Here is a 19,102-nt window from a genome sequence, read left to right on the forward strand (position 1 = left end):
AGGCAGGGGGGCTCCTTCCGTGCCGCTTTGGACCGCCCGCCCCAGGATTGCCCCCTAGCTGACCCAGCGCTGGCTGAAATAACTGGTCTCCCCTTTGGGCTGGGGAAAGCCCCATCCCGCCGATCCCTGTGCGGAAGCAGCTAAGGAGGCACTGGTGCCGAAGACAGCGAGGGGACTGGAGAAGAAGGGCCCCCAGCCGCTTCCCACGGGTAGCTCTTGGGCCTGGAAGGGCTGCTCCCCTGTTTCCGGCTGCCCCTTGGGAAACCGGGAGTAAAAGGAAAGAGACTCCTGGCAGCTTTCACTGGGCTCGACAAAGCCCTGGCGGGGCTGATCTGATGGGTTTGGTCCTGCCTAGGGCAGGGGGCTGGACTCGATGGATTTTTTTAGGTCTCTTCCAGCTCTATTGTTCTGTGATTCCATGAAATCGACTTGCCCCTCCCCCCCCCCACGTCCGCAGAACAGGTGTGAACTCAGAGTCACTCCCGCGGGGGCAAGAGAGCTCTCGCCTCCTTCAGTCTGGCGGAAGTGGAGTCAGAACAGGGCCCCGGTTCTCCCTGTGCCCGAGCGGATGGAGCGTGGGAAATCCATGTTTTTCCCACCCCTTTGTCGCCCGCCTGAGCTAACTACCCGCTTCGGGGTCCACTGAACCCCCCGCCCCAGGAGGCCGAAAGGTCACCGGGAGGCTGCTCAGCCGGCCGGTTTCTCTGCGGTGTCTCAGGCCGGCTCCCCCGGAAGCCCCAGCCGCTTGCAAGCAGCCCCAGGATTAGGAGGTAGCCCTGAAAGTTTCTCAGAGCGGAACAGGGCTGGTGTTGCGCCTCGTCAGTTTCAGGCAGAGCAAGGCCTGGGGGCGCCCTTGGATCTGGGCCGGGGCGGCCCGAGGCCTTTGAAATCTCAGACTCCCCAAAGCAGAGCTCGGTTGGCTCGTGACCCCGCAGGCGACGTGGGGCGGGGCGGCAGGGGGCCGCCACCAACACGTTTGCCCAGCAGAAGAAGAAACGCGGAACTTCGCAGGAGGGAAAAGAAACTGCCCGCAAGGGGGGTTATTTGGCTTCCCACCTCCCCCTTCCCTTCCAAGTCAGCTTCAAATCCTGGGCCGCCCTGCACTAGCCAGTGCCCCCACCTTTCAGACTGCCCCCCCCTTTACATCTCAGCGTGTTTGCTCTTGACTTCATCCACTAAGTCAATAGTTTGAAGATGCCCTCTTCCTCAGAGCCCCGAGCCCCCTTGTCCCCTCCCTGTTTTCTTCGGAGGATAATGGTGCCCTTTTGTTGTGTAATCAGGCTCCCGAGGGGTGGAGAGACAGATATAGATTCTTGGCATTTGTCGGTGAAAATGAAAGCTGGATTAGGCAGAGACGGCTGCACACTCCATGGTAAAGGACAACAACTATTCCCTCATTGAAAGTCCCATTCTGGTTTGGTTACTTTATCTTTAAAGTTGTTTGTATTTCTAAAGTGACTATTGATGCCCTCAGAAAGTGGAGCACGCTGGAAAGGCTCGCGGCGAGTGAAAGGACCAAACGAGGAGGTGAAGGGAAGAAAAGAGAGTGAGAAAAAAAAAAAACCGGGATGGGAGGAGGGGAAATGGATTTTTTTTTTCAAAAACAAAAAGGATCAAATTCAGCCTGGTGTAAAGTTTAAAAACTTGAAGTCACAGGAGCGGGGAAAGAGCAGGAGATGCTGATTGGTAGGGTGCTGAGTTTGCTTTTCATTTAATTCCTTTTCCTTTTTTTAAGGGAACAAGGACATTTACACGCCCCGCCCCGCTCTGGCAATGTGAAGCCCTTTCTGCTGAAACGTACATTTGAAATACTTGCTCGGCTGCCTGATTAGGATCTGGAAGGAGATTTCGCGCTACCCGGGAAATGGGACTCTTGGCCATAGGTAGCAGGAAGGAGACCCTTCCGGGCTCTGGAGTGAAGTTCCTTTCTTCTGTGCAATGGATCCCACTAGTGGAAAAATTCGCTTGGACACAGACTTGGCGACAGTTTGTCACCTCCATGGGGAACCAATCTGCTTATCATCTGTGCATTATTTATCTGTCTGTTATTAATCGTGAAGCGCTCTTCAGGAGAATGGAGATTCTAACAACGTATTCCCCTCCCCCGCCGCAAAAAAAAAAACCAAAAAAACCCCCAAAACATTTCCCCCCCCCACCAAAAAAAAAAACCCTCCATCATTTCAATGCATCGGTTTCGGGATAATTAGTTTCTTTCTAATTCGTTACATCCTCACCCACTTCTCCCGGACAGGGGCTTCTGATTGTCCCCTATTTCCAAGGAAGAGAAGATAGAAGGAGGTGGTGGGTTTTGGTTTTGGTTTTGTTTTCTCTTTTTAACAAAGAAAAATGATCAGAGCAAAGTTTTGTGTTCTCGGGCCTGCGAATTGCTGCCTGCCCCCTGCGAGGCGACTCGGCAGAAGAGAGTTTGTGGCTGGACTGAGACGAGGCAGGAGCTCCAGGACAAAGCAAGAAGGCACAACTCCTATATTCACCAATCCAGCTCCTCCCGCCCCACACCGCTTCTCGGGCGGGGATGGGGGGGGAAGATGGGAAAGAATCGAAAAGACCCTAGAAAATGCCCACACTTCAGTCGATCGATTTCTAACCATCAAACGCCCATTCATTGACCGTCTCGGCCATATACTCTGGCTCCGATCCGTTGGAGGTGGCCCATTTCCCAGAAAGGAGGGTGGGGCGGCCTTTTCCCCACCCCCAGAACCGCGCTCGTGTCAGGGTTTCTCTTTCCTGGCACGCGGGAGCATTAGAGAGGACAGCCCCCCGTTTAACCAGGGGCGCCTGCTGTAATCGACCCGTCCTTTGTACATTTCACGCGCTTTTCCAGAGACCTCGGTCGGGAAAAAGAACCCCGCCTCTGCACAACTTGGCTGATTGTTCGCCCACAAGGGAACCGCTCAGCGTCCAGCTGCTTGGATCCCCCTTCAGTCCCCGCACGCCAGGGACGCGGTTTCTTTCGACCAGTTCGCTTGGCATCAAAGGAGAAGTAAAAATCTCCCCATTTCAAAGGCAACGTGCGTCGCCTCCTTTCCAGGACACCGTTAGGAAACTTTCAAGGTTCCTCCTGCTCCCCCTTGCTGGCAAGTCGCTGGAAAAACGCCTAAACAATCTCGTTGGATCGACTTTTTTTCTCCTCCTCCTTTAATTCCCACTCTGTATGCAAATCAATTCGGCCCTATAATAGGAGCCAAGAAAATGATTGCAGTCATCTTCTGACTTCTTTCACCCACTCCGGAGCTGGACGAAAATGGAAATTGCCATAGGTCAGGGGGAGGGAGGTTCCCCCCCACCCCAGTTCTTTTGCCAGCTGTTCACCGGAGTCTCGCAAAATAAAATAATCATAAAAGCCCCAAACTGTCGTGCGTGGAGAGGCGGCGGGGGAAGGCACCGGGGGAGCGAAGCAAACGCCTGATTAAAAGGCGTTCTGGCGACGCGCAGTTGAGGACGAAGTCTGGGAGCGGAATTTATTAGCGTGATTCAACGCGCCCCTCATTTCCCAGGTCCACCACTTCGTCATGTCGATAATTAGCAAAGGGGAGCGGCCCAGCGCTGTGAGAAACCCACCGCCGCTCCAGGCGGGAGGGTTTCCCGGAAAGAGAGGCGATCCGCGTGCCTCGCCCGCTTAGTCCGCCCGCTGCCCCCCGCGCCCCCGGGGACGGAGCACGAGACCCCAGCCCTGGGGAGTTGCAGGGCTCGCTTCCTTCTCCCCTCCCCCAGCTGGGCCTTTTTAAAGAAGCGCCCAGGTCACTTTGATGTGCGGCCTTAGGGGCTTCAGACAAAGAAGCCAGTGAAGGCAAAAGGGTCGAGAGCGACCCCCTCCCCCCAGCTTTGTACCCAACCCAGAAAGGAGCCTTGCCAAGCGCGCGGCCCTGCGTTAGGCCAGGCTGGGGTCAGGCGCAGGGCTGCCTTCCCAGCGTAGGACCAGCGACCCAAAGCGGGGGAGCGACAACACAGAGCGCCTGGGGGCCGCGGCCTGCAGAGGGTGTAAGAATAGCTCGGGTTTCCGCGCGGCTCCCACTAACCCCTCTGCGCGCCACGTGGGAAAGGGCCCGGCCCTGGGCGCGCTGGGGGCAAGCCCCTGGCTTCCCCCGGCCCCTTGCTCAAAGCCTAGGTTAGCTCGGCCTGCAAAGCAGCTGCCGCGGCCGCAGCAGGTGTAGGCGGAGGGACCCCGGAGATCTGCCAAGAAAGTTTCTGCCTGTTCATTCCTCTTCCAAAACGGCGGGGGCGGGGGGAGGGGAACTCTCTTTAAAACTTGGCTTTGTCCTCCCAGTGCGCTTCTCTTCCAAACCAACCAGTGCGGGGACCGCAGAGACGTGCTAAATTGGGGGTTTTCCCGAACACTTTCGCTTTTTAATCTCTCACGCGTACCAAAGGCCTAGAACAACCGCCCGGCCCCGTGCGCGCCTACTTTCTAATTACACGCGCACCCAATGAGCGGGCAAAACGTAGATATACTTTATGAATGGGCATGAACAGCGCGCCCTCCCCCAGCTGCTGCGACGCTCCCAGCAGAGCCCAGCAACCGGCCGGGCCCTTGTCAACCATTCATCACAGGACCCAGAGCCATCCAAGCAAGTAATACGGAGCCTCAGATCTAGTGTGTCCCACAAGACGGAGCGCCTGCTAATTAATAGCCAGCCAGCCTTGCGCGCAGCCCGGGCCGTCTGTAATATGATGAACTTGCTTTGTAGCGGTGTCACCACAAATGTTTCTGATAAGGAAAAGCATCCACGGATCAAAGGCTCTAAGCTGCTCAATTTCCTCGAGCTGCCTCCACTTTTCCGCACCTACTTTTTCTTCCCCACCCTTCGCGCTCTCTCCAAGGGCCTGCGCTCGCCTCGCCTCGCCTCGCCTCCCCTCCGGCAGCTCCCGGCTGAAGGTGCAGAGGGTCAGTCCCGGCTCTTGGAAAAATCAGTGCTCCTAGGCGAGTTTTGCACCAGGCGTTCCCATCCCTTGCACCTCTGCTGGCCCTCTCCAGTGTCTGGGCACATTGTCATGGGCTGGCTTAGAAGGAGCAGCCTGACCCTCCCACCAGAGGTGCATCCGCTCCCCTGGAGCCTCCTTCTGCTCCGGAGAGCTGGGGGGAGACGGGGGGAGGGGGGCGAGCAGACACGATTTGGCTCTTTGCAGCCACCTCAGACTTGAAGCGAGGACAATGAGGATGTATCAGAGACTAAACCCCCGCGCCGAGCTGCGCTTGTCATCGCGGGGCATTTCCCCGGCGGTGCTGCCTTTAGCTAGTTATTGTCCCATGGCCAAGTTGGATGTTTGACCGGGTCTCCTGGCTGATGCACCCAAGTCTTTGGTGAAGGAGGTGTACGGGGATGTGGGTAGACCGTCCGAACCTGAAGATCTCTTCTGACACATCTGCAGTCTGGATGCGCTCTCTGTCGACAAACATTATGCCGACAGAAGACTGCAGTCTAGCCATAGCTTGGCCTTCATAGACAGACCTGAGGCTCAGTGTGGGTGCGATTCCCGGCTGCAATCTGTCTCTTCCTTTGAAGGGTGGCCCCTGTTGCACCCGAGGAGGGCCCCTAATAAAGTTTCCCCCGACTCAGCGTCAGAAGCCCTGCCAGAAATAGGGGGTAATATGCTGCGACCCATTGGAAGCAGCGAGGGGTGTCTCCCTCGGCAATTTAAGGTTCCATTCTTTGTCGATTTCCTGGGTAACAACGGTAATTTGCAGCATGGTCCCCCCACCCCCGCCCCGCAGCCCCTAATTCCCCGCTAAGTCCCGTCCAGCTTTCAGGCTCGTGTTACATGCGCCTGAAAATCCCGCCATGGAAATTCCACTGCAAAATTTGGAAAGCTTGGGGGGGAGGGGAGGTTAATCCGGGTTTAATGCTCTGATGCAGCCACAGGACCAGGGCTAGGCTGATTGTGTTATCTCTTCCCAACATTTGGGTCTCCCAGATTTCACCCAGCCAAATAGCTGCGAGAAAAAAGTGCGCATGGAGGCACTCCTGACGCCTCAGGAAAATATGTTATTAATATCTAAATAACTTCCCAACACTGTCTCTAAATCTCCCCCGCACCGCTCCAGATGATGAATTCGTTTGAAGTGTTCTCCCGTCTCATCTTTCCAGTGTCTCCCCCTCTCTCTCGTTTTTATACCAGGCTTATTTCAAACTGGTAAATATCTAATTCCTTTAACCACACTGCAGCCTTCTCCCCTCCTCTATTTACCACTCTCATTTGGCTAGATCCGTATATACCGGCCAGATAATAAACCCGTCACACTCCTTAAGGATTTTTTGACAAATATTTGGGGACCAGCGGCTTGTAACGATGCACACACGCAGTCCTGGGTCATACCTAGCTGTCTTCTGTTCTTCCTGCCATAGGACTGAACGTACCCAGCCCCCCTGCAAATAAACCCCCGGGCTTGCGCATTGTCTTTCCTTTTCCTGGTTTCTACACCTCAGCCTTCCTTCCAAATCAGCTGTTCCGAGAGAGCTGGTCCAGGGAAGTTTATTTCGAAATAACACCACCACCTGGCAAAATGCATTTCCCGCTGTGTGGACGCCGGTAGTTATTGCGAAACAACAGCTGTTATTTCAAAATAACTTCACTTCGCAGACCCGCTAACCCGCTACCCCAAACCATGGATCATTATGATCCAAGCCGTGCCAAACCCCCTAGATCACACCGATCTTCCTTCTGCTATTCCCCCTCCCGCTGGCTAACGACCCCCTTCCCTCTCCCACCTCCCTGTCTTAAACTGGGTTCCTAAAAAGTGGCTTGTGTGAGATTAGACGCGTCTCTTCCTCTCTCTCTCTCCTGCTCGTCACACTCGATTTAGGAAGGAGTTTATCTTGCAAACATTTGCCGACTTTGTTTACGTAGACCAGGTTCTGCAGCTACTTGTTCCCCCAGAGCCCCTGTTTGCCTTTGTAATTGTTATCTGTGTTTATTATTGTACCTCATTTGTCTCAGCCTTTTGGGTGACATGTAAACTCGGTGTGTGCGCGCAGACCGGCTCCCCCGCCTCCAGGTTTGTTTCCCTTCTCGCTGAAATATGCACGGAATAACTGAGCCGAAAGCCAATGAATTGGCTGACTCTATCTTTTCTCCTGCCCCCCATTATTAGCGCTGATCCCACTCTGAACACTCACAAATCCCGCCTGGTCTCTGTTTGATTAGATTGCCAACCTTAGGTAATCCCTTGATTTGATGAAGTGTCTGTTCCCTTTCCCTTCTAAACATACATTTACGGAGCAGGCGCTTGTTGGTTTTAAATCACTGCCGATTGCTGGCTGATAAACCGAGCCAGGGAAACAATCCCGCCTTCCAGGTGTGAGAGCACAAAAATGCGGCCGGGGAAGGGGTGGGGGCGAGGGGGACGGAGCCCCCCTTTCTCCTCATTCATTCGCTCCCCCGGAGCCTAATTAAATTTGGCAGCTCCTTGTCCACACAATCAAAACAGCTTCCTTCAGCCGCGCGAGCCTCCCAGCCCCACATGAGCCGCGACCGCCGCTGCCAAATTAAATTGTTACCACCTTGAGTTGCGTCCGCCTCCTCCTCCCCCGGCTCCCATTCACACCTGTGCCTGGCTCCGCCCCGCTCTCCGGCTGCACCCCTTTCCCCAGCGCCCCCCCCCCGGCTCCCCGAAGCCGGATGGCTACCCTAACACACACTTGTGTCTGGATCTTTTGCAACAGGCGAATGTGGGTGTTGATCCATTTCGTACCCACACCCGCTCGACCAACCAGGTTGCAATACAGGGAGCGACACAAACTCACGGGAACTCTGTGTGTGACCCCCCCCACCCCACCCCAGCCACCTCCCTGCTCACCACTGCGGCTGTAACCTGGTCAATTTCTTCCGCCGGCTCGGTGATTTAATTAACCGGTTCGCGCAGCTCCTCTCCCCACGTGACCCAGCCGAGCTTCCGCGCGCACAGACACCCCTGGAGCTACTGCCAGGTAGCGCGGAGGGAGCCGTGCTAGGCTGCGGCTCGGAGAGCAGCGGGAAGTCCTGGGGCACCTGCCAGGCTAACACGCTCCTGGGGCGAACGCGCCGCCGTTCAGATCGCTGGGGGAGGCGCGGGAGGGGCCGCGCCTGCGGCGGGCGGTTGCGCGCGGGGGAGATAAGGCGGAGGAACCGGTGGGAAAGGGAAGCGGAGTTCGGCGCGTCTACACAAGCGAGGAGGGGTCCCGCGGCGCCTCACGGGCGAGCAGAGGCTGGAGCATGAGCTGGCCTGGGCGAAGACCCGCTTCGGCAGAGGCAAAACCTGCCCCGAAAGCTCGTGCTCCAGAATACCTGTTCTTCCCTGAGGGGCCACGGGGACCCCGCGTTGTTTCCGCGGGTGCGGCCTAGCGCGGCTCTGCCTCCGATGCCGGTCAGTCACAGGCACGCCTGGTACAGATCCATACCGCCCGCGGGTCATCCACCCCTGGCTCCCTGCCCTTCCGTTCCCCTCGACTGCGGCGCAGCCCGGTGCCGGCGCCTGGTGGCAATTAACCCCCCTTTGCTCGCCTGCACGCGGCCTTGCCCCCTGCTCCCCCGCCTCTTACATGCGGGGCACCCCCTGGCCGCCCCTTCACCATGGGGTTGCGTCCACACGCCTCCTCCCCCGATCCTGCGCCGCCGCCCGGACAGGTGCCACGTGACGCTCCCATAAACCCCCCCCCCCCATCACAACAATAAATAACAGCAACAGAAAATAATAACTCGGCTTTAACAAGGCTAAGAAAAAACCAGCGTCGCCTCATGAATACGGGCCCGGGGCTAGCTGGAGTGAGCCGTTTAGAGATGAAAGTGCAGCGAAATAAAGGCTCAATTTAATCTGCCTTAACACCCTTCAACCGCGCGTTTGTGCTGGGGCCTCGGAGAGTGAGCCCTGATTGGGGATAAATACATTTCTTAGCACGCCTCGGAGCTATTACACTCCCCTGCAACACGGCTCCCTATTCAGCGGCCCCCGTTTTCATTACCAGCTCTAATAAGTCTTAACGTTATTAAATGCCAAGCAGAGGAGCGCAAGGAACCGGCGCAGGGTGGCTCCTTTCTTTGTCGCTGGAAAAGGGCGAGCGGATAGGGCTGCCTTCCGCCGGCTCCCTGAGAGGACAGCCCGCAGACACACCAAGGGCGTCTGGCCCGGAGGGGAGCCCCCATACAAAGTTCTCGCCCCTCCTTTCTGTAGGGCGCCCCCCCCCACCCCTGCGCCAGGGGCTGCCCCGGGGAACTGCAAAGCGCTGGGAAAAGTTGCAGGGCTGGTTAAGCGGAGGGGAGCTCTGCAAAGGGGCAAGCCGGGAAGGCAGCTCGCAGGCCGAGCGGCGGCCCGCGGGGTAAAGGGCGCTTGGCTCGATTCAGCGGATCAGCCGCTGCAAAGAAGCAGGGCCCGAGCCTCGTCCTCCGCCCTCCAGCCCCAAACAAATGGCGGGTGATCGGCTTCGCTGTTTTCCTTAAGGACCTGGGCAGCCGGCTCGGGCTCCTGCGCTGCCCCAGACTCAGCGGCACCGCTGGGTCAGAGCAAGGGCGCTTCTGCGGAGAACTCCTGTGGCCGAGGTGGGGGGAACAGGCGCGTGTGTGTGTGTGTATGTGTGTGTGTTTCTGTGTGTGTGTGTGTCTGCGTGTGTGTTTCTGTGTGTGCGTGTGTGGGGGGGTGTCTGTGCGTGTGTGTGTCTGCGGGTTTCTGTGTGTGTGTTTGTGCTTGTGCGTGTGTGTTTCGGTGCGTGTTTGTTTCTGGGTGTGCGTGTGTTTCTGAGTGTGGGTGTGTGTGTCTGTATGTGTTTGTTTCTCTGTGTGCGTGTGTTTCTGGGTGTGGGTGGGTGTGCGTGTTCGTTTCTGTGGGTGGGTGGGGGGAGGGTGGCTGTGCGTGTTTGTTTCTGTGTGTAACTGTTTGTTTAGCAGGTTTTCAAATCCTAAAACAGTCCAAAATCCGGCCTCGACCGAAAGCGGACTGGGACCCCCAATAAACCGGGGGAACACTCTTGTCTTTCTTCCTGGCATTGTTCGCGAAAACACATCCCTGCACATTTCTTTACTTATTGCCATTACCAGGCGCTAGTTCTTTGCGCCCTTTATTTTTATTTTTATTTTTATTTTTGAGCGGGGGGACAAGGAAAAGCTTTTCGCCGCTCGCTCCCGAGCGTGTGTATTTATTTTGCACGCCATAAGCTCCGCTTAAAATCTTTTAAAAATACCGCAAGAGGGGAAAGAAAAACTCGGACACACAATGGGACTGATTTGCAAATGAGCAGCGGCTACTCCCAAATCACAAGAAACATTTTGCGACGTCCAACGGCTCGCCTTTTGCCAACAGACGGCCCTATAATATTACAAAACTATCTAACAGCAGGGAGTTTTGAATAATTTATCTCCTTTTCTTCCCTGCCTTGGCCCTTTGTCCAAACTTTTTCTCCTCCCCGCAGAATTTTGAATGAGAATGGCCGACGCCCCCTGCCCCCACCTTTCACTTCATTTTTTTTTTTTAAAGGCGGCCTCGATTTTTTTTCTTTAAACTGTTTGCTTTTGTGGCCGGGAATCTTTCGCGTATAAAGCGTCAATAGACCCGAAGGTCTTTGTAAGTTAAGTTCATCTTCAAGGTTAGAGAAAAAAGAGGATCGGATCCTTACAACGAACCTTTTGTGCACCTTTATTTCAAACTTTGCCCAGCGCTGGGTTGTGACACTGGGAAGCTTTTGGTTCCCCCTTTTAACCTCCCCTTTTAAAAATAAAACCGCCGGGATCCTTGTTGGCTACTCAGTGGCGCTGATCGGGGAAATGTGTCAGCGCGTGAAAAGAGAAATCGCGAGCCTTCCACGCACGCACGTTTTGGGTGTTGCTGGGGCTGCCAACAACGAATTTCCTCGAACCCTAAACCCCGCGGCTCATAAGGCTGCACAGCGAGCGAAGAAACCGCGATCTCTGACCAACAAGACAGCCGCTAAGAGGACGAAGGAGGAGGAACCCCAAACACGCGACCGCACCCACGCCGGGGTGCAGGCTGCAGCCCTTTCGAGAGAAGTCACAGACAGCGACCGAAATCCTGCGGGAAAAGGCCCTTTCGGAGGTGGTCTTAAATTTACCCCCACAGCGGGCGAGCCCCGGACCTCGAGAAAAGAGCGACCTCCTTCGAACTACGCACCCAGGTTTCTCCCACCCCAGCCTCACCCCCACGGGGGACTGAGAATGCGAAAGCAGCACGATCGGAACCCCCCCCCCACCGCCCCTGCCCCGTTGCTGGCGGGCCGAGAGGGAACCTCCGCGAGCGCTGGAGGTGGGGAAGGGGCGCGGAGACTGAAATCGACATGAAATCGACACATTCCTGCCTCTGGCTCAGCAGCCCCCCGCCCCCCTATTGCAGGCGGGTTATTTCCCCGCCCTTCCCACGCTGCTCTTGCATGGGGGGCGGGGGGCCCAACTGTTTGGACTCCAAATCTACAAACACTTGAGAGGCAATTGTTGCAGACCCCGCGAGAGGAGACGCCAGCCGCGAAATCGCGACACACTCCTCACCCCTCGCCCTCCAAACGGGCTCCAAAGCCTCTTCCTCCGGCCCAGCAGAGAGCCGGACGGGAGGTTTCTTCCTGCTCTTCCACCGAGCCTCTGCCTCCCACCTCGGGCTCCCTGGCGGCGCGGGGGCTGGTGCCCCACCGCCGCCCAGATCCCGGGCTCTCTAATTGAGATTGATTGCCCCGATCGCTCAACTGTCAGCCCGAGTTTCAGGGGACCACTTAGCTAGCAGGAGAAAAATCTGTTGAACAAATTCATTTAGGAATCCCCGATCCCTCCCTCCCGGCTCGATAAATAATTGATCCGCAGAGCCTGCGAGCCAGGCGCTAACGTCTCTTTGCCGGCACCCGGGGAGGGGGCGGCGTGGGAACCAGGTACCACATTAATCCCCCCGCACACACACACACCAGCGCCCTTCCGAGAAGAGACTCATTCAAGCCTCCCTCTCCAGTTGGCTGGGGTCCTCTTAGATCGTTCAGAGGGGGCCCCGGGGACGGCTTATGTCCCGCCACAGTTAAAAAGAACATGGGCGATGGGGATGAGAGTGGAGGCAGGGGAAGGACGCGGTGGCCTTTGCTCAAAGCCCGGTCCAGAGAATTTTCTGGCTGAGGGTTGCCTGACTCCGGGGCCAGCGGCTCCGACAGGGAAGGACAATCCTAAGTGAGCCTGGCTGCGCGCTGGGCCCGAGTTACCTTTGTCCCCCAGGATGCCGTCTATGCTGTGCTTGGCCTTTTTCTCGCCGTCCTCCTCCTTCTTGTCGCAGTCCTCCTCTTCCTCTTTCTTCCCGAACTTGATTCGTAGCACCCGGCTAATCGAACTCACTAAACCTCGGACAGCCAAAGAGAAAGGAGCAAATATAAGCCGGGTTGCAGAGCCGCCGGCAGCCCGCGGGGAAAGGCGCGGAAGCGGAGCCGCGAGAAAAGCGAGAGATGGAGTGTGTTTGCAAACATTTGCCAGGGACACAAACTACACACACACACACACACACAACCCAGACCTGGAATACACAGACACAAACCACACACACACACACACACAACCCAGACCTGGAATACACAGACACAAACTACACACACACACGCACAAAACCCAGACCTGGAATACATAGACACAAACTTCACACACACACACACACACACACAACCCAGACTTGCAATACATAGACACAAACTACACACACACACACACACACAACCCAGACCTGGAATGCGTAGACACAAATTACACACGCACAACTCTGACCTGGAATACATAGACACAAACTACACACACACAGAGCCAACTCAGACCTCGAATACATAGACGCAAACTTGCACACACAAATAAACCAAGCATAGAATAAATCCAGAAACCCCCCCCACACGGGGGTAACACACACACACACACACACTAAAAGAAATATACACGAGCACGTGGAATTTAAATACACACTCGCAAATGCGCACACAGACACGTAAACAAATTCTACCCCCTTAGGAACAGACACAAACACACACGAACGCCCCCACGTTTCGTGCCATCTGACACAAACACACAGATCACGCGCGTGCACACTTCAAGCCACAAGCTTCCACACGAACGCGCGCGTTAACACGCTCACCAATGGACAATCATATGCACGCGTGCAATTTCACACTCCCTAGCAGGCCTGTCCCACAGCCCCAGATGTCCTACACTTTTCTCACACAGGCACAAATGACCCTTCTCAGCCGCATGCAAAGCACGGCCACAAGCCTCCCGCTGCACTCACACAGAAATACACACCTCCCCCACCCGCCATGACACACACACGCACAGGGCCCCTCTCTCTGGTTTGCTTCGGTTTTGTTGGGAAAACCCGAGCCCCAGCTGGCCTGCCCTGAAGTCAACGGGAGTTGGAGCGGGGGAGCGAGCGGGAGCGCAGAATCGGGCCCACTGCTGGGCTCCTTTGAGCTCTTGCGAGTGATCTGCGGGGAAGTGGGGCGGGGGCGCCAGCGCCGGGGAAGGAGAAAACTCCGACACTCCAAATCTGGAAAAGGCCCCTGCGGCCCCCCGCCAGCCCTGGACATCCCCGGGGGGGGGGACCTCTCTTCCCCCGGGCAAGCCGGGAAGCCCCCCTGCGCGGTGAACGCCCAGCCACAGTGCCCGGGGTGTCCCCCCACCGGGGCTGCCTCAGTCCCTCAGTCCTTGTTCTTCCCAGGGCGAATCCAAAGGCGCCTTTTCCTGCCGCCGGGGTCCTTTCTCGGGCACTTTTCACGGGGCTGGGAGAGCGCCGCTGGCGGGGCGCGGTGGCCGGCTGCGGCGGCGGCACTAAACCGTTTCCCTAGACCTGTGCCGGCCCCCTTCTGGCCAAGCTGCCTTCTCACCTGAGGGAACCGTGCTCCGGTCGCAGTGGCCGTCCTTCAGGAGCCGGTCCCGGATCTCCCAGCTGAACATCCCGGGGTTCTCGCGCTTGTATTCCTCGATTTTCTTTTCCACGTCGGGAGTGGCAACCTGCTTTTGTGATCAATGGCGATCAGTGTGTGTGTGGGGGGGGGGGGGGTTTGGAAGTGCAGAGAACGGGGAGGGGGGAGAGAAAAATCACTTTTAATTTAAAAAAGAACCAGGGAGTTTGCTAGATTCCCCAGCGGGATCTCTGCTCAGGAAACGGGGAGGGGGGGGAGCTGCCTTTTACCCCCCCCCCCCCCAACAACCGCTGGAGGCCGAAGATTCTCTTGGCACAAACTCTTGGCTTGAAATTCACAAGCGCAGATTTAGGGCCTGTGTTTGAACCCGAGCCTGAGGGAGGGGGAGGGGATCTGTGGGGGGATCTGGACCCATCCAGGCTCCCCGCACCCCGATTTGCCCCCTCCCCGAAATGCCAAGGGGCTCCTCCCGAGCTGCCCCGGGAACGGAGCCCAGGCGGCGCTGCGGGCCACTTGTTGCGCGTGGGAAAGCGTCCTGAGGGATTCCCAGCCGCCGGCTCCGCGCTGCTTCCTACCCGCAGGCGGGGGCAAATTGCGGCTTGATTGCACCCCCAGCTGCCACCCCCCGCCCGGGGTGCCCTACTAGGGGCGGGTGGGGAGCCCTACGCGGGTTGCACTGGCCACGGGAGCAGAGGGGAACCGCCGGGGAAGCAGCCCTGCGTGCGGACGCAGACGGCCCTGCCGGGGGGCGCTGCCCAGGTATTGCCGGGCCCTGCTCTGACAGCAGCGGGGCGAGGGCTGGGAGCCCCCCTCCCCCGAGCCCGGCAGGCTCTGCTTTGCACTCACCCTGGGCTTGCTGCCGCCGATGGCTCCGGGGCGGATGGAGCCGGTCTCCTGGTACCGGCACAGGATTTTGGAGACGCAGCCGTGGGAAACGCGCAGCTGCCTGGAGATCACGCAGGGCCGGATGCCGTGGTGGGCCATCTCCACTATCTTGTGGCGGATGTGATTGGGCAGCGGCCGCCCATTGATGAACACCCCGCCGAGCTGGTTCACTCGGCCCTGGCCCAGAGGAGTCGAGACTAGAAATGAGAAGTCGGGGCAGGCGCTGAGTGCGGGACGCAGGGACCGCGGCAGAGGGGCCCGCTCTGATTTATTTCCCCGCATCCGATCTAGCTCCGCGTGTTCCCGTCCCCCCGTGTCAGCTGCCTCTGCGCTCCCCGCTACTCCCTCCCGGGGCTGTAAATCTCTCCCTGGGCTCTGCACAAATCTGTCCCGATTTCTCTCCGCAGAGCTGGGGCTGTTCCTACACCCAGAGATTTCCAGCCGCCGCCCTATCGGCTCGCAGCGGCCTCCAGCCATCGACATAACCTCCAGCGGTGTGGCCAGAACCCCTCCAGCGCTCTGCGGGGCGTAAGGAAACAAGCCCGCGCTTTCCTATCGATACAAAAAAATCCCTTTCCCCCCACATCCCCGCGTCCTGGGGCTGTTTGTCCCTCTGGTTTCCAATGACACTGCAAACAGGCCACCCGAGCCTGGGCCTACCAAGGCGTTTACAACTTTTTAACCAATAGTTTTCTCGCGCTGGGTAAGGGCCGGCTCCGAAGCCGGGAAAAGTCCGTGTAAAACCAACCCAGCGGCTCACAGCCCCTCTGCCGCCTTCTTTGCTGCATGGGCACGCTGGGGGAGTGGGGGGGTGTTGTTAATTTCAAGGAAGCGACGCACTAGAGTCTAATTGTAGCCGCGAACTGGCAGAGCAAATTGTCGGTGCTTTGCAGGGGGTCCTGTTTCGACACCTGGCGCGGTGCAGGCGCGAGTCACAGGAAACGAAAGCATCTACCGAGTTTTCTCGCCGGGGCACGTGGCCAGCGGGCTCTCTAATCCCGAGCCGGTCCCCTCGGTTTGTTTCATCGCTTGCAATGTCTGTCTTGCAGATTAATACAATTTGACACCCTCCCAAACCCCGCAGAAACCAGCTGCAGCATTCGCGGAGAGGTGAGGGTGGGAAAAGCCGCGTCCGGGCTCCGCCGCGCGATTTAATCAGAATCACGCGCCGCTAATTCAAAGTCACTCGGCCGCACTCCCGGGATATATCATTATCGACAGATAACATTCGAGTGGCCAATTTCCCATTCAAGAGGCGCTAAAATCACCGGCCGCTCTCTCTTTTCATTATTCCCAGTCATGTTGTGCAAATATTGTTGTAATCCTTTGATCCTATCCCTGGCCGCCTGTTTTACTTCATTGGTTACAGCAAAGCACTCCAGCAAATCCCACTGGCTTGTGTGTTTTGCAGCCTGCGTGGGTTTCCATCGGTTTTCGGTTAGCCACTTGATCACGGCCGGCCGGGAAGTCTCTGGTTTAATAAATGCAGGCAGAGGGGTCCCACGCTAATTTTGCCTCCGCCGCCCAGGCGGCAGGTTGGGCAGAAATCACTTTAATAACGGCAATGGACACACGCACTTCCGCGCACACAATGCGAGGGCAGGGGACTCGAGATGGCAATGCGGCAGCGCTGGGGAGCAGGGGGCGAGCTCTCAGCTGACAGCTGTAGGGGCCTTTAACGAGCTCACAAGCCCCCAGACCCGCGGCCGCAGCTGCAAGCTGGCCTCTTGCGGGGTTGTCATGAGCTGGGCCAGCCCCGCTCCTGCTCCGCCGCTTCTCAAGTTTGAAGCGACTCAAGTTCGGAAAGAAAACTAAAAAATGGGGCGAGCGGCTGGGAGGGCGGCCCGGGGCAGGCTGCGGGAACCGGCCCGGTGGGAAAAGGTGGGTCTCCCTGGCTAAGTCACCGCGCGGGGCAGCCCCCGCCAATAAACGCAGCGAGATCTGCCCCGAGCCAGGCGAGGGGTGAAGGCGAGAGCGGGGCTGGCTGCGGAGCCGCTGGAGGGCCAGGTCCCCCGGCGGCGCCCGGCTGGTTAGGAACGAGTCAGACCTACCTTCCAATGGAAAGCCGGTGCGGGGGTAATTCTGCCCCGGCGCGGGACGCATCATCCTGGGTACCGCCGCGGGGAGCGTGGCCATGGAGTCAGGCTGGGCCGGCTGCCTTCCGCTCCAAGCCCCTGCTCCGGGACCGGCTGCAGAGCCGCCTCCGGCTTCTCACTCCTCCGAGGCGCGGGGCTCTGCCGCCCGGCCCTGGCTGCGAGCCACCCCCGGGAGATCCGCGCTCCGGCCGGGGAGGGGGGGAAAGTCAGCCCCGGAGTTCCCCTGCGTGTGGCGCAGCCGGCCGGCCACCCCGGAGCGGAGGGGGGACGCGGGGCCGGGCCGGGCCGGGCTGCCGGGGGACGGCTCCCCCTCGGTTTTATTGCGGTGCTGCGGCCGAGCGCTCCGGGGGCGGCACTGGCCGGCGGAGGAGGGGGGCCAGGGGGCGGGGAGCCCGCGGCGCGCTGGCAGCTGCCCGCCCGGCCTGGAAGTTGGGAACGCGCCGAACTTGGCGGCCGGGTGGCAGGAGAGCGAGCCCCGAATGCGCTGTGATAGGCTCCGGCCGCGCTTTTATGCGTGAGCAGGGGAAGGGGCACTGCTTTGGGCGGAGGGACCAATGGCAGGAAGCCGCTTCCCAACGCACGGGCCCGGGTCTGGCAATCCGGGCCGGGCTCGGCCTCCTTCGGGGTTTGCGAGCCCGCGGGGGAGGGGGAGAAAACTCGGGGCCGGTTCCCCCCCCCCCACCCCTTGAGCCCGGGGCGCCAGCACAGGGCCTCGCCCCAGCCGTGGCCCGGGAAGGGGCAGCCCTGCCTGGCTGGGGAGCCGCCTACGTAGGGTGCGAGGGAGGTGATGGAGTCCAGCCTCCTGCCCCAAGCAGGGCCAAAGCCTCCCTCCTCCGCCAGACGCTGCCCCAGCAGCCCCCCGAGGCGCGCTTGGCCGGCGCTCGGGGAGCAGGGATGGGTAACCCGAACGGAACCCGGCTCGCCTGGGCTCCGGTTGGATCTGGGGGCCCATCCTCCCCCTCCCCCGGCAGGTTTCAAACGGGCCTTCCCCCGCCCCAGAGGTGGGGAGCAGAGTCCGGGGCGGAGGGGCCCGCTGGGAACACAAAGACCCGTAGGGAGCCGCTTCTCCGTGTGTGTGGGGCCACCCTGGTGCCCTGGCAGGGCAGCCCGAGAGCCCCTTCCCCGGGGCTGCTCCCCGAGCATCCCTCCAGCGCCCGGCCAAGTTTGGCTGGGGGCTCGCTCCTGCTTCCCAGCCCCGAGGGCCTGGCCGGGGGAAGTCCCGGCTGCTTCTCTCCAGACCCGGGGATAAGTTCCTCTCCTTCCCCAGGAGCCTTTCCACACCAGCCGGGAGGCGAGTCTGGAGAGGGGGGACCGAGGAGTCAAACGGGGAAAGGGCAGAGCCAGCAGCCAGGTGTCCTGGGAAGCGGCACAGGCAGTGGCGGAAAAAAACTCTCACAAGCAGCCGGGCAGAGATCGCGCCGCGCCCGGCTCTGGGTACGGATCTATGGGCCTGGTAACCCAGCCCCAGGGAGCGCGCCAGTGTCCCCAGCTGCGGCCCATGGGCGCCGCGTGTGGCTCCGAATTAAGGCGGGTTCTCACGCCCCCAGCCCCGGGGCCCTGCGCTGAGTTTATGGCAAAACTTCTCCAGGGGGCGAGCTGCCTCCAGGCTCAGGGCTTGGCGGGATCGGGCCCTTTGCAAGGTGCTGGAGCGGCGGGGCGTTTGCCCCAGGGATCCCCTCTGCCGCCCAGGGGCTGTCCACTAGCGAGATGTGCAGCCGGGCTTCCCACGGGGGGCTGTGCCGCTGACCCAGGCCACTTGGAACAAATAGCAAATGTTTCCCTTGAAGGTGGCTGCTGTGGGAGCTGATGGCGGGGAGGGGGGAACCTCCTTCTCAGCGGGGAATGACGCCAGCGCTTTGCAAACTCTTTTGTTTGCAGCTGTAAAAGGATCTTTCCCTCGAAATGAGGGAGAAAAGTTTTTGTTTGGTTTGGTTTTTTTTTAAATTTTATTTTAAAGGGCTCTTGCGGCTCTTCTCGTTGCAGGAAAAAAACCCGCTTGCTGCAATGCACATCAGGGCTCTCCAACTTTCTCGCCTTAAATCAGACTCCCCCCGGCCCAACCCAAGCAAATGTTCCTGCAGGCAGGCGAGAGCCCAACTGCCAAGCAAAGGCGGGGGCTGCTCACGGGTTTGTCTTTTCGAATAACAATTGTTGTGCCGGCAGATGAAATAATTGGGGAGTTCAAACGCCGAGCCCGTCACAGCTGCTCCCGCCGACGGGAGTCGGCGCTCCGGCTCCTGAGCGGGCCGCGCGGTGCGA

At 58.9% G+C, this 19,102-nt stretch overlaps 1 protein-coding gene across 4 annotated transcripts in view; it reads right to left on the minus strand.

Moving 5' to 3' along the window:
- The window catches only part of PAX7 (paired box 7), a 161,449-nt gene extending 144,155 nt beyond the window's left edge, over positions 1–17,294 (minus strand). The window contains exons 1-4 of one of the 4 annotated variants that reach the window (XM_075018086.1): positions 16,799–17,294; positions 14,709–14,944; positions 13,824–13,950; positions 12,171–12,299 (exon numbers count right to left, since the gene is read on the minus strand). In XM_075018086.1, coding sequence (XP_074874187.1) covers positions 12,171–12,299; positions 13,824–13,950; positions 14,709–14,944; positions 16,799–16,883 — 577 coding nt within the window. In that variant the 5' untranslated portion in view covers positions 16,884–17,294. Of the gene's footprint in view, positions 1–12,170; positions 12,306–13,823; positions 13,954–14,708; positions 14,945–16,798 lie in introns of all 4 variants that reach the window. The other 3 variants (XM_075018084.1, XM_075018085.1, XM_075018083.1) reach the window with 3 other exon arrangements.
- Between the last annotated feature and the right edge of the window lie 1,808 nt (positions 17,295–19,102).

This window comes from Carettochelys insculpta, chromosome 23, assembly GCF_033958435.1.
Source record: "Carettochelys insculpta isolate YL-2023 chromosome 23, ASM3395843v1, whole genome shotgun sequence".
Lineage (NCBI taxonomy): Eukaryota > Metazoa > Chordata > Testudines > Carettochelyidae > Carettochelys > Carettochelys insculpta.